The sequence below is a fragment of the Pinus tabuliformis genome, chromosome J (assembly GCF_031772625.1).
Source record: "Pinus tabuliformis cultivar Carrire ecotype Pingquan chromosome J, CPIR1, whole genome shotgun sequence".
In the NCBI taxonomy this organism is placed as follows: domain Eukaryota; kingdom Viridiplantae; phylum Streptophyta; class Pinopsida; order Pinales; family Pinaceae; genus Pinus; species Pinus tabuliformis.
In genome coordinates, this window is record NC_142295.1 from 1,050,514,109 (window position 1) to 1,050,540,485 (window position 26,377).

The 26,377-nt window shown below is 37.5% G+C and overlaps 1 protein-coding gene across 3 annotated transcripts in view; it reads right to left on the minus strand.

Annotated features, from left to right (window-relative positions):
- LOC149230527 (uncharacterized) overlaps positions 1–26,377 on the minus strand; it is a 115,788-nt gene that overhangs the window by 68,882 nt on the left and 20,529 nt on the right. For 2 of the 3 annotated variants that reach the window (XM_089379009.1, XM_089379010.1), the window contains one exon: positions 13,011–14,419. In XM_089379009.1, the coding sequence (XP_089235135.1) occupies positions 13,011–14,419 (1,409 nt within the window). Of the gene's footprint in view, positions 1–13,010; positions 14,420–21,162; positions 21,277–26,377 lie in introns of all 3 variants that reach the window. The other variant, XM_089379008.1, reaches the window with a different exon arrangement.

The window sequence follows — 26,377 nt, forward strand, 5'->3', positions numbered from 1 at the left end:
TCCCTTTATATTGAGTCTCCTCACATCGGTGAAAGTCCGTAAAGAGCAGGAAGCCTTAGCTGAGGTGATAGTGGGCCATTGCTCCATTGTTTCCCTTGACCTAGTAGTTGCCCTTTCAGGATCCCCTCTTAGGACCCCTGCTAGTTTGAGCAGTAACAAAGCCTTCTTCAAGAAACTAACCCACCTTCAACAAAGAAACGAGGTTGAGAGGTAAATCAGATTGGAATCTTTTGCCACAAAACACTTAATATTCAAACACAAAACTGACAATAATCATATACTATGAACTTAATGTCTAAAATATGAAATGAATTGCTTAATACATCACTTCAAGCATTTAAAAGAACATCCAAGAAGGCTAGTATCGAAAATTGGAAAATTGAAAATCCAAAACAAGGTGTGTTTGCATTCCCATCAAGAAAAAACATATCATCTAGTTACTATTGTTGAGAAATCTAGGGCAGCTAGATAAAGTGATTTCTCTTACTTTGAAAATTTCTTGTGACATCTTTTAAACTTAACTTGATTAGCTTCTTCTTTCACTTATTTATTATTATGTTCTTATCATCAAACAACTACCAAACCATAAAAGAACAATGATACAAGAGGACACAAGATATAGGCTATCAGACAGGACCAAAACATATCCTCTTGAGAGGAAAACCCACAAGAACTCTTCTCTTCTTATAGAACTTCAAATGATGAATTCCAAGACCTATGACCCTTGACCAAGACCCCTCCAAGACCATGTCAAACTTCTCCTTTGAAGATCTTTCTTTTAGCAAAGTCAACCCAAGTCAATCCAGCTTCACAACTACTACAACTCTCTGCTTCGACCTCAACTTCGGACCCAACTGGGACGACAATTTCCGGCGACTGCAGAAACCCTAATTTTTGCACATGTGGAAGACTAAGGAAATTTTACCCTCTTTTTCTCCTTCGCTTGGGATGATTTCTTCTCCTAGGAAACTCGGCTTGCAATGGAGACTTCTTTAGAGACAAATCTTGGCTTCCTTGTGTGACTGCAATTCAAGAATAAGGTGTTTTTACCCTCTTTTTCTCCTTCGCTTGGGATGGTTTCTTCTCCTAGGAAACTCGGCTTGCAATGGAGACTTCTTTAGAGGCAAATCTCGGCTTCCTTGTGTGACTACAATTCGATACTTCTACAGCAGAAAGTAGCCCTAAATATCTCGCACGTGTGAGGTGTATAGCCCAAACACAATCCTTAAAACTTCACTTTCCTCTTCCTTAGATTCTCCTTCCCTTCGCTAGATATCCTTTGCTCTTCTTGTGCTTCCACAAACTTGATTGATGTACTTTGCAAATGAGGTCGAGTCTGATATATATAGGCTTCTTGTTACATCTTGTAGGTCGACTTGTCACTGACCTTAGACCGACTTGTCTCATGTGAAGGTTGACTTGTTGCTTGCATATTTACTAGGTCTTGGAGGGTCTTTAACTCTATTTTTTACTTAAAAAAATTCTTCTTTACAACATGTAACATACCCAAAAGGATCTTCCATACATGACAATGACTCTTATGACTTGTTGACTCAAAGACAAGCCCTAGAAGCACTCAATGTATGCTTGACCTATAAATCAAATAACCTTGAGCATGAAACCCATGCCCCAAGAATGACAATAATAGTTTTATTTTTCTCTTTACATCAAATACATAAGATCATGATTACATATGTCATTATGAAGGCCAAACCTAGTTACATATTTCAACACTCCCTCTTAACTAGGGAGGTATTCATAATCCATACAAGGTACTTGGACATTCTCAAACTGAAGAATTCTCATAAGAGTCGAATTGGTAAGCTATCTCATAAGCTACTTCCTTAGCTTATGCCAAAGCATCTCATCATACCAACCAGCATCGTCACATAGCAAGGCCTTGAATAATAATTCTATCTCTCCACAAGATCATATCACAATGCTGGCAAGACCAATGACTGATAAACACCATCACCATTGTCTCTCAAGGCACATACCCCACCCGGGTCTTCACAGGGTATGTCCTTTTAGGACAATTCCTATCTTGGAATGACACATCCTCAATGAATTTCCTCTTAGACTACTCTTACCTATTGGATGCCCTACCATATCCTCAAAGAGTATCGGAATCAATCTCAGATGCTTACCCAATCCTCCATTCTTTTTTCACAATATGAAGACAAAAATGATGTGTCTATCTCTCCCTCTCAATGAGGGAACATATATTGATTCCTATAAAAGGAATATACCCAAGTTCCCTCTTACCCAGGGACTTGTCCGAGCTCCCTCTTAACTAGGGACTTGTTACCAACAACAAATATCTGCTCTTTGGTAGAGATCATGGTAATATCAGTTGCTTGTAGGGCTCCTCCTTTTAATGTCATGAACTTCATCTTCTTCATTATGGAGTCTTCATCTTCTAGTTCTTCGTAGGGCATCGACTATCCATCACTTCCCTTCAATGAACCATAGGATTGAACCAACAGTCATGGCATCCTTCTTTTCAACGGAAAGTGATCTTCCAGTCCACATCTAACTTTTCTTCATATAGTTACCTTTTCCAAGTCATGTTTCTTTTAGGATCTTCCATCCATTCCATGTGTACTAGTTGTAGGTGACATCTACAACTCTCTTTTGGCAGCCCGGTTTCAACCTCGCCAGATGATTTCAAAAATCAAAATGAACATCAAATCAAAGTTACCTTTTACAATAACCTTTCATCATGACATCTGCTTCTTACAACATCAACATCCTGCACATTCATAAACACATCTCCAAGATTTTCAATGTCAAGAGTCTTCATACCTTTTCTTCTAGATATCAGATGTTGATCACTTATCTTATCTTATGTGAAAATAGTTGCATCTTTTACGAATTATCCTTCCTTTCTTCACATATTGCTCCTCAAGAACTTCTAAACATAGTTCTTCATCTTTGTCAACCACCTCATATTCCATATGAGGACATATTATGTTGATTTCATCTTATCCATATGTGAACTAGTTCAAGGTATATGCCTTCATCCATCTTTCTCAAGGAAGAGATCCTTCTTTTTTTTATCATGCTCATGAGATAGAGCATTCAACCATGTTATCTGTAACTATATGATGACATGACTTAGTCTATCAAATACATACATATCTCTTTTCTCCTTTTGGTTATCTAGACTTCCTTCAGCAGCTTCCTTTCCTTGCTTGAAAGTACTTCAATCATCTTAACATGTTGCACTTCTTTGTCACCATACCATCATCCTTCTAAACAATGGATCCCACACAAGGTGGAATGTAGACTGTCAGCTAGACACTTGCTTCTTTCAAGTAGAGGTGAATCTTCTAACGAAGATTCCAATGGAGGATCTTGACTATCCCCGCTGGAGGATCTTGACTATCCTCATCTTGCAAATGCTCCTTCCTAATGATGATGATGTATGATGAATTATTACACCATCTTCTATCATGCTAGATGACTTTCTTCCAACCATATATACTACTTATGCTTTCAACGAGCCTACCATGAGTTACTATCCTTATCATGGTTACTGCTACAATTATGTAGACTTCTACATCAACTATCCTTTCAAGCTTTTCTAATGAGGTCATCAGCTCTTGCTTCAATCATATGCTTCTAATATGATGCATCCTATCATGTTTACAATGCTTACTACCATGATAGCTATCTTTTACAAAACTGAAAAGGACTAAGTGAAAGAGATTATCTCAGTCATAGTAGAGATCTTTCAATACCTCCTCCTTTGATTTCTTCTTTTCAAGTTCTTCCACTTCTTCAGTGATATGGGCTTCATTGCTTTCTTTTCTCTTCTTGTCGTCCTTCTTAAGTTTTAGACAATCTTTCTTGAAGTGCCCATATTCTTGACTGCCATAGAATTGGATCTCTGACATATCAATCTTTTTCTTTTTCTGAGGACCAAACTTTCCAAACTTCCCTTTTCTCCTAGCCATGGCCACAAATGCTTGGACTTGTTCATTTGATCCTACATCGCTTTATGCCTTCAACCTAGTTTCTTCAATCTTACACAATGACCAGATTTCACTGAATGGGGTGGATTCCTTCTTTCCATAGATGCTTGATACAAAGTTACCCCATTCATCAGGTAGTGCATTGAGCTCAATGGTGGTCATCTCTTTGTCAAACATTATTCCCCCTACTCTTGTAGTTGGTCTCTTATTTGTGACACCCTCATATGATATGAGGCTATCCCTTCTTCCTCCGATACCTTCATCTTGTATAGCTCGGTTCTCAAAGATATAACTTCTAAAGCAGTGCTTATGGAGAACAATTCTACTAGCTTATCATAAATTTCTTTTGATGTCTCCAACTTTACTACGTAAGGGATGAGAGGATCCTTTGAGCCCTTATTTCCCCCTTCATATATTTTGATAATGCTTGAGCTTGCTCTTCAGATGGTTTGGAGAGCTTACCATTGACATGCCCAATAACCTCATGTTGAGAAATCCAAAGAGTGGCAATTACAGAATTTTTCTTATTATGACATTATCTTGTGATGTTTTTCATTATTATTATTTGTTCTTTCAAATTATCTTTTTCTTATCATCAAGATTAATGCCAAGCAACAAATAGAAGAGAACACAAGATGTAGGCACGTTGTAAGGGAAAAACCCCACTCTAGGGAAAAACCCGGTCAAAATTCTTCCTTCATAGATTCACGATGAGACGACCAAGACCCTTACAACTTAGACTCGAGACTACCTCCATCCATCAAGTGAACCTTGTCATGTCAAACTTTAGTTCTATGGCAGTTTATTCTTTGCTCCTATTGTAGACAGCCTTCTTCACACTTGTATCTTCGAAGAGATCATCTCTGCAATCAATTCGAGCTCCTTCATCCACTGTGATACGGAGACTTGTCCATTGTGATAGCACTATTGTAATAGCACTGTGTCACTGTGATAGCATCACTGTAATAGCACCGAGTCACTGTGATAGCACTACTGTAATAGACTATGCTATGCACCAAGACCTTCTCACTGTGGTAGCACCAAACCCATTTGTTGTGGTAGCATCGAGATATCTCCCCTGAGATAGTACTGAACCATACCCTCTGACATATCACCGAAACTGTCTTTAATCTCCATTGTAATCAGCACTTGCTTCAGAAATCTCACGAAACTGTGTTTGAAATCAATCTGAATTTTGTTGACTGTGTTTATGTGAAGTCCTCACACTTGTATATATAGTTGTTGCCATATGAAAATAGGTCAACATGTGATCATGAAGAGTTGTGTCACTGTATTAGGCCAACATGATTTTTCTTATGGAAGTTGACTTGATGATGAGTCCTTTGAGAGCACGCAGACTTTGATGGATGGAGAAGTCTTCAAACAAAATTGATTTTGACAATTCTAAAGCCTACAATGGAGGCTTGACCTATAACAATTGACCCAAGCATGAAACCCATGCTTTAACAAGTCAATTAAAACAATAATAAAATTATTTTTGCTTTCTTTTGACAAATACATTACATTTTGACTTCAAGTATAATTATGAAGACCGAATCTAGTTACATTCTTCAACACTCCCTCTTAACTAGGGAGGTATTCATATTTACATATAACCATAGAGGTACATGGAAGATCTCAAAACACATCATCTATGAAGAAGATTAGGCACCGCAATGGCATGAACTAGATTCCTGACGAAGGCAATCTATCCATTGGTCTCTCAACAATTTAGGCACCGTAATGCCACGGACTAGACTCTTGTCCAAGGCAATCTATCTGGGTGGGACTAAGATGGACTCAAGCTTTCAGCCTCTCTAGGTACCATCAGGCTTACTTGCTAACCATCAACCCAAGGATCTAGGTGTGTAACCAAGGTCAGAGCTCTATGACCAACACCACCCTCCCAACTTCGAGACCTAGACATCAACACAAAGTGTCGGCCAGAAGTCCTCCCCGACAATGCTTCACTCACAAAGTCTTAACACTCTATCAAGGACAACAAATCTCTCTCGATCAAACTGATCGGTAACCAGCATGCTATCAAAACTTCGAGAGATTTACCTGTACAAACACAACCCCAATCAATAATATATATTTTATAAACAAATACAAACCTTAGGTGTATTCCAGACAGTTTGATGTTGCTTCTCAACTTTTCATAGTAGGACTTAGAGCTTTCTTAATGAATCTTGACAGAAGACTCCTCAACCATGCAACTTCCTTTCCTACTTCCCATGCAGCGACATATTTCATAAATCAATTCGGCTTCTCAGCATCCCTTCAAAAATACATTCTCCAATTTCCTTCTCTCACTCATGGCCTTCACTAAAACTTACAGCTGTTAGGAATGGTCTAGTGCATGACACATGAAGTAGAGAACCATATCTTTCACTCCCTCTTAATCAAAGAGGATCTAATCATTCTTGTACAAGGAATATTCTCAACCATCCTCTTATCCTAGGGAGATTCCTTTAATTCAAGGTTCCTCTTAACCTAGGGAGTTCTACTTCTTTACGACATCAAAGAATCTTTCATGGCTTCCATCCTTCTTATCAGGGCCATTCATATCTTGAAGATGATGTACCTGCACAACTTAGATAGCAAGTACAACCAAAAGTATAGAAGCATGAAGTTAGCCATATCAAAATCTTATAATAACGGAAGCATTAGACTTAATAAACATAATCAGCAAGAGACTATATTTCAATATTTCAACTTCTTGCCCAGGTTTTGTTACAAACCCTAAATCATATTCATAGCTCATCAAGATATCAAACTCATTATATCTAGGGTTTCAATATTCTTTTAATGACATGACACGATCTTTGATATAGCAAACCCTAGAAACAAATCAGATTAATGCATCTAACAATTTTCAAATATCATATGTTAGACTTCTTACTAGGATTTCATGTAAACCCTAGATTTTATACAAGAGCTTCAACAATCAAAACCAATCACAGCCTAACATGAAAGTTTCTACTAGGGTTTGATGCAAACCCTAGATTTTCCATCTACAAATTCTCAACAATCACTAAATAGATTCATGGATTCTAGACTAATATACATACTAGATAATTTAACTACTACTAGGGTTTAGCTGCTAAACCCTAGATTTTCCGAACAACATCATCCTAGAACATCAAACTTTGACTAAGGCTTGTTTCCAAAACCTAGGACTCATGACCATTAACACTTAGGTCAACACATATATCTAGGAATTCATCATCATATCATAAGCACATCATATGTCAGGGAATATTAATACATTATACATATATCGAGTCCTGACCTAGACCATGCTAGGATTTCAACCAAATGAACACATATCTAGGGTTTTATTCCTAGGACATTTAAATACATAACAATGGTTTTGCTTATAGACCCAACCAAACCCTAAGGATCTAAGGTTTCAATTCATAACATAGCAAACCCTACTTTACTAGAACTTCAGAGGTTCGGGATTTCAGACAATATCATTTCAACCCTAACAAGTTAGGTTTTCATGATCATACCGAAATCCCAAACATGACATCATCAACAAAACTTCAAATAGCATTTCCCGATAACCCTAAGCAATTTTAGGGTTTCAGACATTAACATTAGCATACCCTTAGGTTAGGGTTTTCCAGAGAACCTGGCTAGGGTTCTATAAAATCAATCAAAAATATGAGGGTGGTAGATTTATTAAAAGATGAATCACCTTCAACAAGAATCTGTATGATTCAAGACAGCCAGACATAACGATGTTAGTAATGTAATGTAAATTTCAAAATAAGATGAATGTACCTTTTATATTAAGAGAATTTTATAAGATGCATAGTCTAGGACATCCCTAGAGATGTTCAAACCTTGTAAGGATTCCTTGAAGTCTTCTCCTTGTATTAAGCCATGATCTTGTAATACATACTCTCAAGCAAAACATGTGATACCAAGAACATGATTTAATTTTTCAACTTAGATCTCCTACATAACCATGGAGGATGGAATCCTATGAAAAGTTATTCCTTCTTTCAATCAAGGACTTTTGCTTGAAATCGTAGATTACTAGTAAACCCTAGAAGATAAGCATTAATGTTCTAATATGTTATCTAGAGAGTACAATCTTTATCCTAGACTAGTTATAAACAAGGATCATTAGAGATAATAGAAATCTAAAAGCTCATAAATGTACCTTGTGTTTACGTACCTTTGATTTAATAGCTCATTAGATTTGTTGCAAGTGCATCTTGTTAAATACTTACTTGGTTTTCGTTGAGCTGGTACCTTGTACTTGATAGATCTCCACAAGCAGTTGTACCAAATTCCATTTCTTCAACGAGTGAAAGATAGAATATACCTTTTCACTGTTTCAACCTTACACATAGCAATGCTTCATCTCTTATACATATCATATATCACTGAGCCGAATTCTCCTTTATGATTGTGACTATGATTTACACTGACCTTCGCACTTAGATCACACAAATTCATCACTGAAGTTGATCCAAATTGGACTCCTTTGTAGTCTGTTAATTGATTTTACCAAAATTGTTTCGAACTGTCTTGTTAAGGCCTATGCTTACCTTATACTTGTGAGACTAGATGTCTCAAATTCATCACTGCAACTTTTACGAATTCCTCACTGAATTATATTGACCTTTCTACTAAACTAGTTTTTTTTAGGATGCACTAAACTTGTATTGCACCGAACTTTATCACCCATTCTCTAAACCATCTCACTATGATTTGTATACTAAACTAACACCTATAGTGTTCTTACCACACTTATAAGATCTTGTCACTGTATTTCCACGAATTCTTCTTTCTGAAACTAATCCAACCTTATCTTACCAAAGTGTGCCGAAATTCATTACTGTGACATCACTGAGAATACTTCAAATATGTATAAGTGGTTTTCAAATTGCCTTTGACCATGACCATAGCTCTGATACCATGTTGAGAAATCCATAGAGTGGAAGTTAAACAATTTTTCTTATTATGACATTATCTTGTGATGCTTTTCATTATTATTATTTGTTCTTTTGAATTATCTTTTTCTTATCATCAAGATTAATGTCAAGCAACAAATAGAAGAGAACACAAGATGTAGGCACGCTGCCAAGGCAAAACCCCACTCTAGGGGAAAACCCAGTCAAAATTCTTCTTTCATAGATTCAAGATGAGACGACCAAGACCCTTACAACTTAGACTCGAGACTACCTCCATCCATCAAGCCAACCTTGTCATGTCAAACTTTAGTTCTATGGTAGTCTATTCTTTGCTCCTGTAGTAGACAACCTTCTTCACACTTGTATCTTTGAAGAGATCATCTCTGCAATCAATCCGAGCTCCTTCATCCACTGTGATACTGAGACTTGTCCACTGTGATAGCACCACTGTAATAGCACCAAGTCACTGTGATAGCATCACTGTAATAACACAAAGTCACTGTGATATCATCACTTGGAATAGCATCACTGTAATAGACTATGTTATGCACCAAGACCTTCTCATTATGGTAGCACTGAACCCATTTGTTGTGGTAGCACCGAGATATCTCCCCTGAAATAGTACCGAACCATACCCTTTGACATATCAACAAAACTTTGTCTTTAATCTCCACTATAATCCGCACTTGCTTCAGAAGTCTCACGAAATTGTGTTTGAAATCAATCCGAATTTTGTTCACTGTGTTTATGCAAAGTCCTCACACTCGTATATATAGTTGTTGCCAATTAAAAATAGGCCGACATGTGATCATGAAGAGTTGTGTCACTGTATTAGGCCGACATGAATTTGCTTATGGAAGCCGACTTGATGATGAGTCCTTCGACAATCAGGAGACTTTGATAGATGGAGAATTCTTCAAACAAAATTGATTTTGACAATCCTAAAGCCTACAATGGAGGCTTGACCTATAACAATTGACCCAAGCATGAATCCCATGCTTTAACAAGTCAATTAAAATAATAATAAAATTCTTTTTGCTTTCTTTTGACAAATATATTACATTTTGACTTCAAGTATAATTATGAAGGTCAAACCTAGTTACATTCTTCAACACTTCATTTTCTATGAGGATCAAATTTGTCCTCTTTTTCCATGCAAGGAAGTTCGATAACCCAACCAATTTGTTGCTTTCCTTGTAAAATGAAGCCATTTTGATAAATTCAGACATAGATATAAAAATACTTACTTGTCAAGTGAAGATGCTCCTAGATGATGAAATCTTCAACTTGATGCCTTTCTTGATGATATTGATAATAGAAGATGTCTTCCTTCAAGTATGCTTTGAAAAGTGATCCTTTCTTCAATGAGAGGGAGATCACATTGATGACTTTGATGATGATGGCAACGCTTCTTCTTGCTTCCTTGGATGATAGTGTAGAATGTCAGCTCCCCAAGTTACTTCAAATGTAGAGTCTTTCTTTGATTGTGTGGGTGTAGGGTCCTTTTTAAAAGTAGTCTTTGAGGTCTTCTCCTTGAAGTTGCTTCTAGATTGTACAATCCTTGATGAGATGGGTAGTCCTTCTTGATGTTCCTTAAATCCTTTCTCCAAAATGATATGTAGACTAGACCTTCTTGACGATTTCATGTCTTTGACTTCCTTGATACTCCTTTTGATAATCCTTCTTCAAGCTGCCTTTCCTTGTCTTGTCACCTTAGCTCTGATACCATGTTCACAAATCTAGGGTAGCTAGCTAAAGTGATTTCTCTTACTTTGATAACTACTTGTGATGTATTTTAAACTTAACTTGATTAGCTTCTTCTTTCACTTATTTATTATTATGTTCTTATCATCAAACAGCTACCAACCATAAAGAACAATGAGACAAGAGAACACAAGATATAGGCTATCAGCCAAGGCCAAAACCTCTCCTCTTGAGAGGAAAACCCATAAGAACTCTTCTCTTCTTATAGAACTTCAAATGACAAATTCCAAGACCTATGACCCTTGACCAAGACCCCTCCAAGACCAAGTCAAACTTCTCCTTTGAAGAACTTTCTTCTAGCAAAGTCAACCCAAGTCAATCCAACTACTGCAACTCTCTCCTTCGACCTCAACTTCAGACTTGCAACTGGGATTGCAATTTTCAGCGACTGCAGAAACCCTAGTTTCTGCACGTGTGGAAGAATAAGGTGTTTTTACCCTCTTTTTCTCCTTCGCTTGGGATGGTTTCTTCTCCTACGAAGCTCAGCTTGCAATGGGGACTTCTTTAGAGACAAATCTCAAGTTCCTTGTGTGACTGCAATTCGATACTTCTGCAGCAGAAAGTAGCCCTAAATATTTCGCACATGTGAGGTGTATAGCCCAAAAACAATCCTTAAAACTTCGCTTTCCTCTTTCTTAGAGTCTCCTCCCCTTCACTAGGTATCCTTTGCTCTTCTTGTGCTTCCACAAACTTGATTGATGTCCTTTTCAAATGAGGTCGAGTCCTATATATATAGGCTTCTTGTTACATCTTGTAGGTCGACTTGTCACTGTCATTAGGCTGACTTGTCTCTTATGAACGCTGACTTGTTGCTTGCACATTGACTAGGTCTTGGAGGATCTTTGCCTCAAATAAATTTTTCTTTACAACATGTAACATGCCCAAAGCACTATATGGATCGAAACAGTATATGGATGGTCCTGCAATTTGCTAAGTCTGTAGATACATATGTAGATGTTGGGGCCTCCAACCAAAACTAGTGTTGGATCAAAGGATGAAGCCCAAGTAAATGATAACGTGGGAGCCAAAGTGAGAGCACCAATTAGAGGCCGAGGTGAAACAAATGTCAATTTCTAAGCTATATGGTGTAAAAGTCAGATGTAGTTAGGTAGTTGCTATAAAGAGATTCCCTATCCCATGTGCCCCTAGTAAGCGAGATACCTGAACCATTGACCTGCCAAGTATTGTGAACACTGAATACTAATCATAGGCACACTCGTCGATGTGTGTTACAACTTACGAAGATACCCCAGCTATTGAATTGGTTTATTTATCACATGCCCAGTTGAACAAACAACCTTCTGCTATGCATTTTTACAGACGAATCCTGGGCGGATCCAAATCTGAATCCGTATCCAATCCAGGGATCCATGAATCCATCCCCCAGGCCTGATGAATCCGGTAACATACTCTAAAAGAACATACCAAACAAGTTAACAATGTTCTAAGGAAAATATGCCAAAATGCCTTTTGATTGTTCAAAAGCACCTTTACCCCAAACATCATCAAAATCTTTTTGAGGTATGCCCTGCTTTATTAAAGAATTAATGTCGACCCAAACAAATGTATCAACGCTTCGAGGCCAAAGCAATTCAAGAAAGCATAGACTGTTGCATAACAAGCAATTAATGATTAAAAAAATTATATAATAAAAATATTGTATCTATGAAAGGATACAATGTATCGATATACTTTTATAATAAAACTCTATTCCATACATCAGTCCTCATAGTATTAATCTTCTTATATATTCTATATAAACGTTATATATTTCAGAATTACAGAAACTTGAAGAAGCTTCTTTTAAATAATAATACCATCCAATAAACACCTTGGTCGAACCACGCAGACAACTGGGGCTATGAACAGTGTCCACCACTCATGCTTCACTAGCTTACACAACCATGACACCCCCTTGCTTTCCAGAGGGAATAAACATGCCAGTTCGCTTTGTGGGGAACTGAAACCTAGTGGGGGGGATATCACCACCCCCGCTTGACCAACTACTCAAGCCCCCAGTGACTTATGTCACAATAATGGGTGTGCTAACACCGCCAAAAGCATCCTACTATGTACTCGTTAACAGAAAAAGAGTAATTTGTCCAAAACCTTGAATATTTAGCAAAACCAAGCAGCAACACAGGCCCTTGTTCTTGCAACCATGTTATGAGTTCTTATATCATGCAGAAGATACATTTTATACATAGGAGAGAGAAATTACTACATTTACAGCATATTGTCAATATTATAATTTTAGTCTTCTAATAGACAGAAACGAAAACTATAGAAAATAATGGACAAGTACAAGAAGATATCATAGACAGAGGATATAGACCTGTTGCTGTAATTCCAGTTGTCGGCGTGTCCACTCTTCTTCATCGGCACGTTTGAACTCAGAAGTTTCCTTTAATTTTTCACGATCACCAATCAATTCTCTCAGACTCTCAGTCACACCTGATTCTGAACTAACTCCTTTAGAAGTGCCGACAAAATGCAGATTCTCCTCTTCTGGGCATTGATGACATGCAATATCTGGCAAAGGTTCCTTTGTTCTATCCTTCTTACCACTTCCATCAAGTTTGTTTGTGTCTCTACAATGATCTACCTCAACTGTACCCTCATGAAGTGGTACAGCCGCAACAGAAGTGCTCACCCCAGACGTAGATGGGTTCTCTTTATCAAGGCTCTTGGACATTCTATGCATTGTCACATTTATTGGATATGAAGTATCATTCATAGCAATTTCACTCTCAAAATCAGATGGATTTCTCAGCTCTTGCCCAACATTCACATATTCAAAACGATCATCTTGCCAAATGGTTGTGAATTCTGGCCCATCACCCCTATAAGGACTATTTGTTCCAAGATTTGAACCAGACACACTAGGCTCCACTTCAACCTCATGCTGCCTGTGCTTTAAGCCCTGGGCACTTCGTTTCCGCAAAGCTGCTTCTTCCCACTTTTGGCGTATTTCCCCATGAGTTGCTTCCAGAATTTCGCAATCAGAACTATCAGTATTCAAATCTTGAACATTTCTATAATATCCTGAAGAACTTTGCTTGCGATGTATTTGAGTACCTCTCATTGAAGTAAACGGTGGTTGGCTGCCATATTCAAACACAACTTGACAATCATCATCGTCCTCAGAAAGATCTGTAGATTGGGAACTAGGTGGCCAAGCATTAGGATTCTGCTCTACAGTTTGCTTGGATAAGGAACTTGTACTTTCATTAGAACTAGAATCACTTTCTATGCTTTCATCATCACCATCTAGTTCTGTATCAGAAATTACATTCCCAGAATTAATTTCTATACATGAATCATGGTCATCTTGTTCATTATCTGAACTTACATCACAAGTACTTGTCCCAGTGTCATCATCCTCATCATCTATAATAACAACATTATCCATGGGAATATTCCTACCACATGAACCAGTCCTTGGTACTGAAGATCTGACCAGCTTTTCTACTTTTATCTTTCGGTTTGCATCTTCCAATGTACCCATTGAACACTTCAGAGATTCTCTCCATGAATGCAAACTATATATTTTTTCCTTGCAGTGACTTGAGCTTCCTTCATCTACCTTAACCTTTGAACAATTCCCGGTAACTCCTCTTCCAGATTGTGATCCTTGATCCTCGTTATTTGCAGAAGATGATGCTACATGTTTTGCAGAACTATCTCTTTCAGTGAATGATTTCATTTTCCCAAGCAATCTTTTCCCCCTCCAGCCTGGAACTTCTGTGTATATTTAAGCAGGAAAAGTAATGTTAATACTTCAGCTCTCTATGTAAATCCATGCCTTAAATAGCTACTTTGTCTAAAGGCATTGTTCAAGCATAACATTTACTCCAAATGAATATAGTAAACAATTTGAATATTAGAAGTCTAATTTCTCACGTGATGAGCAGATAATAAAGAAATCTGGCATAAACACTCTACAGTCAAGGATAAAAACCCCAATGTGAGGCTGATATAGCAATTTCTACTCTCTTCTAGTTAAAATGCAGTTTGAAAATTAAAACAGTATTAGACTGTTTTAGTGTCAAAATCATCATCACCAGAGGTTTCAACATAGGTAGTAAAACAGTTTCTACTGCATATAACTCAATTTGCATGGGTCGAAAATGTCTCATGGCCAGAGGGTCCTTTGGACGTTCCTCAAGAAAAACTAGGCTGCAACTGATAGAAACATTTACTAGTAATTAAAATGAATATTGATGTGTTCCAATATACATATCTTCTTTCAAGATGGAACCTTATTTAATGTGCTTTTATATGAAAATAATTAACAAATTATTGTCATAATGAGAAAATATTGGAGAAGAGGCCAACAGGATAGAGATAGAAAGCATTGGATAGAAAACAAATCAAATGAGACATGACCTGGATTAAATAATTCAACGAAAAGAACCCAGGGGACTTGATCTGGTATGTCTGGTTAAGTTATGTAAATCATGCATAAATTGTTAAAAGACCTCTAAATCACAATAATTAGAGATCTGGGAGGTAGGTAACAGCTAATCAGATAAAATATATTGAGGTAGGTCTAAGGAGTCAGCCTCTTAAGTGCTTCCTATCACAAACAGAATTCGGAAGATTTAAACTTGGCAAAATGGCCCATATTGCAAGTAAGATTCTGTAAGGATATTCTGTCAAACCAGTTTTCTGATTATGGTGCAATATATGTTAAAACAGCTACTTTGATGGCATGTTGATGTTTATTTGGTTTTAGTTCTAAGATATGTTAATAAAGGAATGTGATGTCCATAAATTGATCTGAATTATTGAATTGTGATTTATGTTGGTGTGTTCGTTCATTATTTTTCTGAACTAGAGAGAAATACGTCCATTTTCCATAATAACACCCTGCTATTTTTATTTATAATACACATCCATTTATACTATATAATATTTCAGATCCTGATACTCGGTTCTCTTAATCCATTTCCCCTTGTGACATTACTAAGTAGAATCCTATATTGGTCTGATGTGTCATTTCTTTGTCTCAAGGCTTATCTGCAAAAAGAGAGATGCAAGTAATAAAGAACTTTGTTCATACGGAAACCCCATGTACAAGATATCAAAGACTTATCTTCTAATGTTCAGAAGTTATTAAACAGACTCCACATAACTGACCAGCCATCTAATATTCGACTAACCAATCATCTCGATAGACTAAACACTCAAATCGCTGCATTGAAGGGGTCCTTAGTCACACAAACAAGGGGCTCACATATGTGATAGGTTGTGGATCTACTTGATTGATCTCTGGTATGGATTATCTTCAGAAGGTGAGATGCCCAGGTGGACCTGTGATAATGGCTGATTTGTTCCACTGAACGCCAGTGTGTTTAAATTCATTTGTGGTTGGCATGGATTTATTTACAGTGGGTATGATGCCTGTTGCCCCTCTATCAGTGGGAGTGCATAGATTTTTTCAAGCAGATCATTCATCACCATTATAAGCCCAAGGTCACAATTCAAAACCTCGTAAAAAACCATGTGAGGCCATCTGTTAGGCATCCTTGACCTGGTGTCTTGGCTTTCGAGTCTGTATTCATTATGATTGGTCAGACCATGCCTCATCCCTTGAAAGCTTCATCTTGGCAATCTTGTCCCGAACTGGATTGGAGGACCTTGGGAGGTTTTGCATGACGATTCATGGTTCTATGGGAGCCTGGTATTTGTAGGGCTGATCACCGGTGTATAGGCCAATCCAGCCTCATGTAGGGAGCAAGACGCTAGGGTTCTTGCGAGAGCACTAGGTGAAGACAAGGGAGACGGAGAGAAATCTTGGATCCTCTTCGAGAGATTGCTTGTGCAGTTTAAGGATTACTCTTGTGAAATGTGAAGGTTAACCTATGCATGTCAACCCTAAATAAGAACATGAAATTGGATGTGATAATAATGAACCATCATGGAAGAGAGATCATTGGGTTAACAACGTGTTGGATAATGCATCTTGGAGGAGGAGCATTGAGCCCAAGGAGCATCATACATGGAGGGCATTTGATCTTCTGGGTTGGATAAACCCTTCTGTGACGCTTGTATTCATGAATTGTTAAGCACTCCAAAAGGAACCCTTGTTGATTACTTATATAGACACATGTCCTTATTTCATGTTAGCCTCCTCACCTATTGTATATATAAATAGAGAAGAGAGCTTTGTTAGATCATATCACCATTGTACTCTATATTTGCACTTGTTTAGGAGACCTCATGTAGGGAGCAAAACACTAGGATATTTTAGAACAATGTTATCAGAACTGAACCAATAGATCCCTCAAACTGGGAAGTGGTCAGAACATCACTGAAGCATGTCCATTATACCCAACACCATACTTGAAACTTTCCACCACACATTACAAGCCCCATATACCACATCCATTCTCCGGTTCTACCTTGTCATTGGCTCTTTGGAATTTAGCACCCTCATGTCCACAATCCTTGAGTAGGGTCGAGAAACATTTCCCTGGAGGTTGATGCAGCAAAAAGAATGTTAAAGCATATCATGGCCACAACAGAAAAAAAAATGCAAAAAATGCCCAAGACATCAATTAACACGTGAGGAAAAGACTAGCATGAGCTCTACCCTCCTCATCGAGCATCAAGCAGATCCTAAGCACATGATGCTCCTTTACATCAAAAGAAACCCTTGCATGTCCCAACCCTAATGAGTGATGAACTGACTCATCTTAAGGGGTAATATAAAATGCTACATCATAAAGAGCAAGCTCTAACCATTGAGGCATGCACCATGTTACAAAGCATTATCAAGAAAAAGTAGAAGGCGCACTAGAGGGGTGGAAAATGAAGGTCGAGCAAGGTAACTCGTGCCTCTCCATGATTTCTCCCTCCTTTACATTCATACACTTGGGATGTGTTAGAAAATCCGAAAAGCAGAAAGATTGTCGTATCTTGATAATTACTTTGATTTCTTTGCAAACTTATTAACTTCTTTTATGTCTTATTTTATCGTCTTATCATCAAGCAACTACCAAAACATAAACGCGTGAAGATAAAAATAACAAGGAGACAGGATATAGGCTCTTAGCCAAGGCAAAACCCCTCTCTTCTAAGGGAAAACCCAAAAAATCACCTCTTCTTTTAGAACCAAGACAAAGACTTGCCCCAATCCACCAAGTCAACCTCCCAAGATAGTCCTTTCAAGATGACAAAGATTGGCTTCTAGTCCACAAGGGTCAACCTTCTTCAATACTGCAACAATCACAATTTTCGACTTCCTGCAACAAAATTACAACCTCTACTACAGACCTGCAATTTCGGCCCCTTCTTGCAACCCAAAAACTCACACATGTTAGAGAACAAGAGAGAATTTTGGCTCCTTTAGATTGACAAATTGTGGTTCCTCCTCCTTCATTTTAGATTCTTCTTCTCTTCTAGACTTTTTCGCACCCTTTTCCTTCACTTTCAATTGCATATAGAACTTGCTTGGTGTGAGAGCAAATGAGGTCGAGTTCCTTCTTACATATAGTGGTTGGATCGTCCCTTTTTAGGCCAGCTTGGTGGAGGGGTGACAAGTGACATTATTTACATGAAAAATAATTTTCTTCTTTGATACAATGTCATATCCCCATTTTTATTTTCCTCCATAGTACAGCCAGGGTGGATTTCCAAAACACGAGATGGCCAGATCATGGGAGCAGGTTTATGTCATCAGGGATTCCGAGGGAGTTTTGAGGAGTTTTTATGGGATCTGATGGCATTCGCTTGGAATATTCCATCACCCACACAATTTGCCTTTCGTTCCTTTGCATTCTGACAACTTCCAAAAAATTGCATTATTATGGAGTCTAACTTAATTAATTATGCTCGAAGAGGCATTCCGAGAGGATTAATTGATGGAACACCTTAGTGTAATAGCTCATTGGAACCGGAACGAGAAGATCTACAAGATGGGATGCTGAGAAGTGGCTTTTAGTGGTCGGAGTATGGTGGTCAACTTACCATTTTCCCACATTAAAAAGAATATTTTTATTGAAATAAAAAGAGGGAAAAGTGCTCCATGATTAAAATAATAATAAAATAGGAGGTTCTAGAGGGGTCCATCAGATTTATAAAAAGAGGAGGCCATTAGGGGACATCTTGGATTTGATCTTCTTCTTGTATGAGAGGTTTGAGAACCCGATTCTCTATTTCATTTGTAGCCCCAGGACAGAAACTCTCAGGTGATTCAGTGAGGTTGGGCAAGTACCCACCTTCCCTTGGTGAATTCATCCAGAATTCATAGGAAAGCTTAATAGTGCAATTCAGTTCAGTTTGGAGGGCCAACATAGCATTGGAGCATATTCTTGAGGCCAGTTTCCCATCTCAGCTATTTTGTTGTATCAGCATGTAAACCCCAGTTCCTATTATAATAAAAGTTGAGATTGTTCCTGTTCATTTTATTGTTATTTTGCTGCATACTATTGGTTATATTTTTACATGGCAATGATCTATTAAAATAAATGAAAATTTTTACATAAACCCTAGAAGCACTCAATGGGTGCTTTGCCCTAGAAACAAAATAAATAAAGAATGAAACACATGCTTATAAATAATTTTTCTTTTACTATAAATTTTCTTTTTCTTCCTTTTACAAGTACATATGAATTACAACATGTTATGACGTAGACAACAATTATGAAGACCAATACTAGTTACACTTCTCAACACTCCCTCTTAACTAGGGAGGTATTCATAATTGTTCAACCAGTACAAGGTTGACATCAATTTGAAATGTTCCAAGAAGAGTATAACAGCATATGCAATGCTAGGGATACCAAAGTTGCTAAGCTATCCAACACATCAAAGGTCCTAGTGTCAATGGACACAGTTTCAAGGATCCATCAACTTAAGGATCCAAGTGTCATTTCCAAGACACTAATACAAGGATCTAAGACACTATCAGGGACTAAGGTGTCATCAAGGCAACATGCCACTATAGGTACCATTAAGATACAACCCTGGTATCAATCCAACTGGATATAGATACCATCTAGGCCTTCATGCCAAGACACCAACCCTCAGGGATCCAGGTATCATCAAGGTCAAACACAACAACGAAGCTCCACATGACCAAGATACCCTCCCACACCAGGATCCAAACATCATCAAGGCCAAACCACAACATGAGATCTCAATACCAACCTGGCCAAGATGTCCTCCCAAGTACCATCATACAGGGAATTTATGGTACTCATCTCTCCCTTTTAACCAAATCAACACAGCAACTACTTGTTCATCATATTGTAGCCACACGATCCTAATTACTTCCAATATATAGATTCTTGGTATCGATATATGCTAGCACAATCTCCGGGGTCCTCACCTATTATGATGTTATTTAGTTCACCATAATATCCAAACATGTCTTGATGGAAGCTTCCTTCTCTAACTTCTTTTTCAAACTAGACTTTCAGCATTTCTCAAAACAACCGAGTCTCGTTCACAACCTCATCAAACACGAATAACCATCAATAGTGCTTCAGCTATTCTCTGATCACATTCTTTCTTTTATCAATGTTCTTCATGTTTCCAAGATCATGTCCTCTTCCTTACTAATGGAGGATATGCACTTTTCTTCGTTCATCCACAACTTTTCAGTGTCACAGACTCTTTCTTTTACATCATATCATCGGATAATGTTCCAAAACTTCATTCCTCTTATCTTCATATGGCAACAAGTTCATCTTTTAATCATCAACATGAACTTCAATGTCATCAAGGTTCTTACAGCTCCCTTTCATTACAAGGTCATCATCAAACACAAGACAGACTTACAACTTTACAACCTCTTGCAAACTATGTGCCTACAAATCTCAACAACAAGTATAACCAAGCACACAAATGTATATGTACAAGAGCATGAAATAAACTTTATCAATATAGGGTTAGCATGTTATCACAAAGAGAGCATCTAGGGTTATCAAAACTTAGATATTCAAATCATAGACCTAATTAGAAATCAACTAGGTTTACACTTTCATGCCCTAGACTCTTACAATAACCTTTGCTAGGGTTTTCTCACAAACCTAGATACTAAAAACATTAGATGATTTACAACTAGACCAAGTTAGGGTTTCAACCATACGGAAAACATATACACCTAGGGTTTCATTCCTAGGATCTTACATTAACTATTATAAGGTTTTTGTTATAAACCCTAATTCATCAAACCCTAAAAGCTAGGGTTTCATCATATGTTCTAGATATAATCAACAAACCCTAAAAAGCTAGGGTTTTTATAGTGAACCCTAAAGGTTAGGGTTTTACCAAAGTGAACAAAAGATAGATAGTACGATAAGGGTTGATTTAATCTAAAGATCAATCACCCTAACAATAAGAATCTTTACAATTCTACAGCAAAACCTTGAGCATGAGAGAGTTAATAATATAAAGTAGATTTCAAAATGATCATACCTTCTTATCTACTACAAAATCTTGCAATTTTACATACTTGAGTTGCTCTTTTTACAAACCTTGTAGAGTTTCCTTATTGAAGGGCTCCCTCTGCAACAAAGCTTCTTTCTTCTTTTGGAGTCTCCCTCTGAATCTAGCCATAATCCTTATTGCAAGCATTCTTTAGAGTATACCTGCAAACTTTCCTTCCAAGGAAAACACAAGAGAAAGGATTATAAACAAGAAAAAATGAAGCTAGAAATATAGAGGAAATCAACAAAGAATAGGATACTTATCTTTTGTGAAAAGGGGGGAAGCTCCCTCTTGATCTTACATCAATCTAGTCTTGTGAGGGATTCCTTTAACTCATCAAAACAACTCAAGAACTTTCTAACAAAACATATTAAATCTATAAACCCTAGAAATCAAAAAGAAAGATTGATCCTAGAGTCAAACATAAGAGAAACTCTACAAGAACTAAAACAATAACCTATACTATAAGTAAAGGATATATGAGACTTAATAGAATAAGTCTTTGACTTCAGAATCCTCATTTTTAGACTTCTTTGGAGGATTATCATCAGTAGCAACTGTAGCTTGGTCCCTTTCTCTCTTCTTGTTCTTAGGATTATCAGGGCATTGATTCTTATAATGTCCCATCTTGTGACAATGATAGCATTCTATTTTAGAGAGGTCAATCTTCCCATGATTTTTCTTTGGCCCCTTAAACTTCTTATTTCTTCCTTTCTTCTTGAAATGAGCAGAGTAGGCATTTGAGGTATTTTCTTCATCTTCTTGCTTACCTCCTATCAAGGAAAGACGAGCTTCTTCTGCAACCAACAAAGTTTGTATACTCAGAGGAATGCTTTGATACCAATGTAACAAACAAAGTTCATATACGTAGTAAAATACTCAAAATATCTGGTATATAAGAATGTCCATTATGGGACAGATAATATATTATATAAGAATATTTGAATACAAGTGAGATGATGGTGATTACAAATGAGTGTCCCATATATATACCTAGGTAAGTACCCTTTCACAAATGGTCATGTCCTTAGAGACATGCCTCTTTGATACTAATCACTAGTTAATGTTCACTAATTAATCATTACTATATTTACATTATTTGTATATAAATAATATTCATAACATTGCCTTCCTTTTCAAAAAGCTTTGTCCTCAAAACTTATCGCTAACAAGGCATGCCATTTGTTCTTTGTTTTTGTAATCTATTCGCATCTTTTGGAATTCTTTGATTTGCCATCTTCGTTGATACAAGATGATAAGATCCTCTAAGTGATAAACAAAATTGTCGCACTGAGAAGGGATCAGCCCATCCCAAATTAATCTTTTGTGGAACTTGGCAATTACATGATAGCGAGGACAATTTGTTATTATCAGTGTCGATTGTGTCTGTTGGAAACACTGGGGGGGTGAATCAGTATTCCTTTTCAATTGTTATTTTTACCAGTTAAATCATTTATATTTAGAACACAAAATGAACAATAGAAATAAATGCTTTTATTAATATAATCTTTACAATATATATAGGGATCCAACCCTATCTTGTCAAGGCACCAACCTTGTTTGTTCGAGGCTCCAACCTTCAGGGCACCAACCCTCTGGGCTCCAACCCACTGCTATATTTTGTCTAGATATGTTTGATAGTAATTCTCTGCTCCCAAAATCTTCTTCACTGAATTCTATCAATCTACAGCTTCACTGTAGTCTCCATGCTACATCATCAATAACAACATGTCTTCATATGAAGGACTCTTCACAACTCTTCATATTGCCCACACAGAGTCTGCAAAGTTACCTCATGATGATTTCAAATAGCCATCATGATCTACAATAGTCTTCACACAACTTCAATGTGTCTATAATGAACTGCACTAAGCTCTGCACAAAAACAACTCTCTGTTTCAAGCCTCTGTTCTCACTGTCACGGTAAATGCTTTAGGAGTGACTTCTTTAGAGGAGTGACTGTCGCAGTTTCATATTGTGCGTTCAACTAAAAACAACCCTGTTCATACTCAGATAATCTTCTTAGATCTGCATAGTGTCCTTTTGAACTGTTATCTCAATCACTGTCAAACACAGGTCCAAGCTTTTCAATAAATAACCCAGTCAACAGAATGTTCGACCTTCGGCTTCCTTCTTCTTCCGCTAGACCTTTTGGCTTCCTTCTTCGCTCGCTCGACCTTCGGCTTCCACTTTCGTTCGCTCAACCTTCGGCTTCCACTTTCTTCCACTCGACCTTCGGCTTCCACTTTCTTCCACTCGACCTTCGGCTTCCTTCTTCGCTCGCTCGACCTTTCGCTTCCACTTTCGTTCGCTCGACCTTTGCCTTCCTTTTTCGCTCGCTCGACCTTTGGCTTCCTTTTTCATATGCTAATTCACGTTCACGAGTTGTGAACTGTCCTTCTTCTCTGTGATAGATGCCCGAAATCCGTTACCTGAAGTGAAGCATTTCAACTTGTATATATATGAGTTTTGTCGATAACCAAAAGACACGTTCATTGGGAGGAGAGGCCGACTTATGAGTTTGCACATTAAAAGATTTTATCGGAGAGGCCCTTTTTTTTAATATTCATCCAAGGCTATACCCACATGGAGGTCCCACATTAATCGCAATCGCAACTTTCGGAGGTTTGCACATAACATAGTGATTCCACTACTGTCGACGAAGCGGATGCAATATGATCTTAAGCAGTTGTTAATAAACCCATCGGGTCCACAACCTTATCGCAATCGGCAGTTTTACAAACCTTAGAAACTAGCGATATTGCGGACGCGATATTGCATTAGGGCTATTACCATACACTGATCGGGTCCGCATATTATATCGCAATCGGAGTTTTAATGTGACAAGCCTTCATAACTTGCGACATGAAGGTTCCGATATGGCGGATGCGATATTAATTAGGGCGTGTTGTAATGGGACCATCGGGTCCGCAACTTATATCGCAATCTATGGTTTGCGGGACTTCGACTGGCACACGAATTAAAACGGCCTTAACCCCCGCAGTTGACTGTGATCTAAGAGTTGAATATGAGATCGATGGCTAGGATTGAGTGCGGGACTTCAGCCACGATCAAGGAAATTCGTACTCTCCTACCCCCACAGTTGCTAATCACTGTCGATCTAACAGATCTGTCGATCTGACGATCCAAATCTATTCCTCCGCCATTCTTCTTCCGCAAGCACTTGGGTTTGATCTCCGTCGTTCATTTCTTGACTCCATTATATTGCAATCGGGGATTTGAGCAGTGTTTACATAACTTAATATAATAGAACCGCCGATAAAGTTCCTCCGATATAAATTCTCTGATGCGGTGTTATTACATGGTTTTATTCTTGGGTTCTTCCTCTTGTGACTTCTCTTCACTCTTCCGCTCTTCCGATAGTTGTTGCTCTTGTGGCTTATCTTCATGTGACCTCCGATAACTCTGTTTATGCTCCTCCGTTGTTTTCTTCCTATCGGTTCTTCTTGGGCATATATTACATGTGATACTTCCGATATGGCTCCTCCGATGTTTTCTTCTTTACTCCTCTGATATCGTTGTTGCTCTTTGTTCTTCTGATAACACTTACCCTTGGGCATATGCGATAACCTGCTTCCTTGATGGCTTTTGATGAACTCTTCCTCTTATTTTTTGGCTTCATGGCTTCTCCTCTTTACTCTTTCTCTTTCTCTTCTCATGGCTTCCGATATCTTTCCTCCTCTGTTCCACTGTTTCTATTATGTCTGTATTCAATCCTTGGATCCTCCATGAGCAGTATTATGATCAATGGGAAACCACACATGTCACAAGAATTTTCCATCACAAACACTGCCATATTGACATCAATGACAACCTAGATTAACAATGTCAACATCATTATTCTTCAGAACATGAGTTTGTTGTTTCTGTTTTGAGTGATACAGATGCGCAGATTGATTGGGATGTCTGCTCTTGTGGTTCAGGTGTCCATAAGGAGTACTAGTGATTTGATTTTCTCTTATCATGTGTTTGGCAAATTCCTTATTTACTTTAGGTGACGATGTTGTTGAGTTGGTTACAGAACCTTCACTTCAATCTGGGATGTCTGCTCTTGTGGTTTGGGTGTCCATAAGGAGTACTAATGATCTGATTTTCTCTTATCATGTGTTTGGCAAATTCCTTATTTACTTTAGGTGACGATGTTGTTGAGTTGGTTACAGAACCTTCACTTGGAATGTTCATCGTCTGACCTACAACATTTGAGTGTGTCAATTCTTCAACTGACTTGTCTTCTTCTTGAGTTGTGATATTCACTAGATCGGTATTTATTCCTTTCTCTTCAACTTGAATTTTCACATTTGACGATTTCGATGCTTCCTTCTCAATAAGTTGTACGTTGTTTTCCAATGACTTATTTTCCTTCTTAAGCTTCTTAATTTGTGTTAGCAATTTTTCACTATGGTCCTTAAGCTGAGAAAATTCTTCATTTTTGTTAGCGGTGACTTTGTCAACTTCTGTTTGCATATTTTGTATTGCCTTTTTATTTTCTTGAAAAAATACTTTTGAGATATCTTGTATGTTTTTTGGTATTACTAAATATGGCTTCAACGTAATGCCCTGGAGTATTATTTTCTTCTTCCTGTAGGAAAATGTAAAAACCACCTTCATATTTAAAATGAAGGATCCTAGAGTTTCCATCCAGGGTGAACACAAAATAATGTCACCTGGATTGTTCCATAGGGTTTGAACTGAGAATTGTGATATAAATGTATAACCACCAATGTTTAACTGTAAATTGGTTGTCATATTTTTGTTGCCAAAACAGTCTTATTTTTCGATTATATTTGACTCAGGAATCACTAATTGGTTTGCGATTTTAGGTTTTATATCATTTTTATCTTCAGTCAATGAAATAGCAATAGTAAAATATTTTCCTGCAATAGACCCTTTAATTGTAAATAGCACTTAAGCATAATTATGTGAGGTTTCCGGAAATCTTCCTTCCTTTATTTCTGAACTAGACTCCATTTTGCTTGTCGACAATTTTCGTTAAAGATACTTTGACTAAGGAATTTATATTCTTCGTATGGAAGAACCACTTCTTCAATATATATAACTTGATCTTTGCTTACTCTATATATCTTCTTAATAATTTTATAACTTGATTTTTCTTTTTTTTACTATGTTATATATAATATAACTTTATTATATAATTTTATAATTCAATTATATACACTGTAATTTAACCCAAACCGGGAGGGTTCACCATATGGGTTCCCTGACTTTCGAGAAAAAGGAACA